General features: G+C 42.4%; 1 protein-coding gene across 1 annotated transcript in view; it reads right to left on the reverse strand.

Moving 5' to 3' along the window:
- LOC149047727 (uncharacterized) overlaps positions 1-2,539 on the reverse strand; it is a 7,087-nt gene extending 4,548 nt beyond the window's left edge. The window contains exons 1-2 of the mRNA XM_089199138.1: positions 2,360-2,539; positions 1-2,157 (exon numbers count right to left, since the gene is read on the reverse strand). The exon at positions 1-2,157 is cut by the window's left edge and continues 4,548 nt beyond it. Coding sequence (XP_089055264.1) covers positions 1-1,988 — 1,988 coding nt within the window. The 5' untranslated portion in view covers positions 1,989-2,157; positions 2,360-2,539. The remainder of the gene's footprint in view (positions 2,158-2,359) is intronic.
- Positions 2,540-3,683: the final 1,144 nt, after the last annotated feature.

Below are 3,683 nucleotides of genomic sequence, written 5' to 3' on the forward strand. Positions count from 1 at the left end.
GGGTCATGAAGTGGAGTCGGATGCTGCCTACCGCATTTCTCGCAATTTAACCTAGCTCGACAGTTCTTCGATTGATGACCCCTTTTCAGGCATCCAAAGCAGAGGCCTTTCGATCTAACCAGTGCCAGGCGCTCGTCAATGCTCTTCCTGCTTAGTTCTCCGCACTTGTGAGGTGGGTGGTTACCGCCGCAGAAGACGCACGAACTTTGCTGTTTCGGCTCTTGCTCTGCATTAGGTCTTCCTCTGCTCTCCCTAGGCGGGGTACGAGAGGAAGACGACGCAAAACTGTTTGCTCCCTGACTTCTCATTATTCGGCTTCTGTCAGGCGCCTTGTTTTTTTTACTTTTCAACGCTTCGGGAGAAAAAACCGGATCATTTGCGAGATCTGCTTCTTCTCTGACAAATTCTACTAGATCGTGGAAGGATACCGTTCTCTCCGTTTTCTTCAGGACATCACGTGCTTGGCGACACCACCTGGAGCCTGACTTGAAGGGTAGTTTTGTGCTCACTTCCTGTAGTAACCTTGTTGAATTTAGATCTTCCATGTACTTCATGGACTGCATGGCTCCTTCACAACGGACAAGAAAATCAGAGAGATCTTGAAGACCGGAGCTATCTCCTTCGACGATCTGCGGCCAATTTCGCAATTTAGCCTTATAAGCTTCCGCTACTCGAAATGGGTTGCCGAAGCGCTGAGCCAAGAGCTTACGAGCTTCTTCATAACCATGGTCAGAATCCCAGGTCAAGAAACCTTTTACGACTTCGTGGGCTTTGCCGGAAGTATACTTGCTCAAAAAATACAGTTTATCCTTTTCTGAGTCAACTTTCTTATCTATCATAGCATCGAAAGCAGCTATGAATGTCGGGTAATCGAAATAACTTCCTTTAAAGACAGGCGGTTCTTGAGAAGGAAGCGTACTAGCTCTTTGCTGGTTGACAATTAGAGCGCTTAATTCCGCTTGTTTCGCTTGGAGACTGACTATTTGTTTAAGAGTCGCTTCTTGATGTGTTGTCGGCTCGTCTCGCTTTGGAGCGAAATTGTTAACTTGACTAGCGGCTTCTCTTATTGGCGGCGTCAACGGTGCGAAAGGAAGTGCTTCCGGTCTCAACAATGAAGGTTCATGTTTTATGACAGTTTTTCCGACATCGAATTTAGCTTCGCGGAAATTTCGTTCGAATCTCTCATCAGATTTCATATCTTCGCGAACTATGCCATTTTTCACTTCTTCGTTCATAACCAATTTGATAGCTTCTTCTTCAGCATCTGCTAAGGCGATCTCCCTTTCCAGCTGAATTCTTCTTAAATTGGTTTCCTGATCCAGGTACTTCATTTCGACCTTTAGCTTCGCTGCTCTGGTCGCCGCCTCTACTCTCTTTGACATGACCGACGACCTAGAAGATCTTGAAGAACCTGAAACCCTTGATCTTCCAGAACGGCTTGATTCAGTTTCTTGCCTATTAGATTCGAATTTTTCATGCTCTCGTTGTTCGACTGACCGAAGGATTTCGGATAGCCGCACTCGACATTCGATAAACTCCCGATCGCACAAATCGAAATATCGGTAAGCGGCACCTTTAGCGCTTTCATCATCAAGTAACTCGTCATAAGATCGGTATGCCTGGTTAAGCTCCTCTTTAATTACATCCAGGATTTGTCTTTCCTTTTCTAATTCTTCGGTACCCGGGTGGGAGTCGAGCAATGAGTAAATTCTTCCAACATGTTTACGCAATTTGTTTTCCACTTCTTGTTTCTTTAAAGCGCGAATTTCCAATTGATAGGCTCTGCCTTTGTCAGTCAAAGTCCGCTCGTGCGGTTCTCTCAAATTCGGAGGATCGTGTTTCCTGCCACGAGGACTATTGGCTTCGTCTAAACTAAGATCTCTTAAATCGCATAGTTCATTCGGAATTTCAACTTCTGCTTGTTCCTTCTCCAATGTGAGGATCTTTCGAACTGTAGCTCGAGGCGATCGACTACCACTATCGCTCATCCTCAGCGAATTTTAATTCCAGCCAAAGGCGTCAATTGGTGATATTTTACTGTTGCGGCAAACGAACATCAAGGCTCGATGAAATACCAAGAAAATCGTGACCGGAGAAAAATGCCAACCAAATCCAGGGAATATATTACAGGGATACAACTTTAATCAATCTCGTAAACTGTAAACGAATTAAAAAAGGGACTTATATAATAGATTGTATTCAATTAAACACGTGGCGACTAAACAGCGTAAATGAATCTAACATAATAAAGGAACTAATAAATGAACCAAATGCTGGCTAAACACAAAATATACATACAAATAAGGACGAAAGAGCTTGCTCGAAACGAGATAAACAACAAAAAGCGAAAACAACTTACATATCAGTCCCTATACGCCGGTGGCTTGAAATCACACTTCATAAATTAACTTTGTATGCACTCCGAACATGAACAGGCGATTAATGAAAGCAGGCGAGAAAAACTATTTAAAGGAATCAAATGGCACAAAGGCCAACTGTAACGCGAATGTCACGCAAGTTTGAAAGTCACGCATTTACAGCACCTGTTCTCTTTTCAAGTTAACACTAATGTAAGGGCTATGCTCCATCACCGTTCATGAGTGCTTTTTTCAGAGGAAGACAATCTGCTTTGACTAGCTTTGCCATTAGTCAGAGATTTTATCGTACCTGTGGTTGTGCCCTAGCTTTGGATTCTTCCCGCAGCTGTAGCTTAGATTGTTCTTAAGATCATCTTCTAATGAAGCACTCCACTATTGCTCTACTGATATCCCAGCCTTACAAATTCAGCCACAAATCACTGGGGACCCTTTGATTGCTTGTGTCCAAAGATCAGCCGATTTCTCGGTGAAACTAGGGCTTGGGAGAAAAAAATACCTTGAAAACTTTTAAAATGTTCCATTTCGTTTTAATATTCTGCATTAAAAATTACATACATACATAAATCATACAATAATATATTATTTTCTATTGATTTTTTTATTCATTTACCTATTTTTTTTATCGTCCTACTTATTCTTTATTTCTTTATCTTCTTAGGAATTTAGTGGAGAAGTGATCAATGTTATTAGTAATTAAGATTATTTCAATTTTTTATTTATCAATTTTATTGGTGTATTTTAAGTTATTAGATGTAGTTTTATGAAGCTATCATTTAGAAAAAGCTCTCCACGACAGCATTTGTAGACACTTCATTGGGCTGCTGTGACTGGACCAGACTGCGCTGACTGGGACCTGAATGTGGCCTTTTCGGAATGGCACTTTACTCTAATGGACAGCACCGCACTGCTTTAGGTTGTACTTCATTTGACTCAGCCGCAGTGCATTGCGCTCGACATTGCACTCCAGATTGAAATACAGTGCACTATACTTCAGTGGGTGGGACTGGACTGGACTGGACTGGACTGGACTGGACAGGACAGCACTTCACGGAACTGGATTGTTGCAGTTCTCTTTTATGGAATTGAAGTGTTCCAGATGGAAATACATTGCATTGAACTTGCGTAGATGGGACTTCACTTGAGTGGGCGAAACTGGACTGGAGTGAGCGGGACAAGACTGCACTGGACCAGAGAGCACTGTACATCGCTGTACTGAGTTGCTATAGACTGTGCTTGACTTCATTAGATTGCATTACACTGCACTGTCTTGGTTTGAACTAGAAATCTACTTACAGCATAGTTTGC

This window comes from Pocillopora damicornis, chromosome 3 (genome assembly GCF_964200805.1).
Source record: "Pocillopora damicornis chromosome 3, jaPocDami1.2, whole genome shotgun sequence".
Classification (NCBI taxonomy): domain Eukaryota; kingdom Metazoa; phylum Cnidaria; class Anthozoa; order Scleractinia; family Pocilloporidae; genus Pocillopora; species Pocillopora damicornis.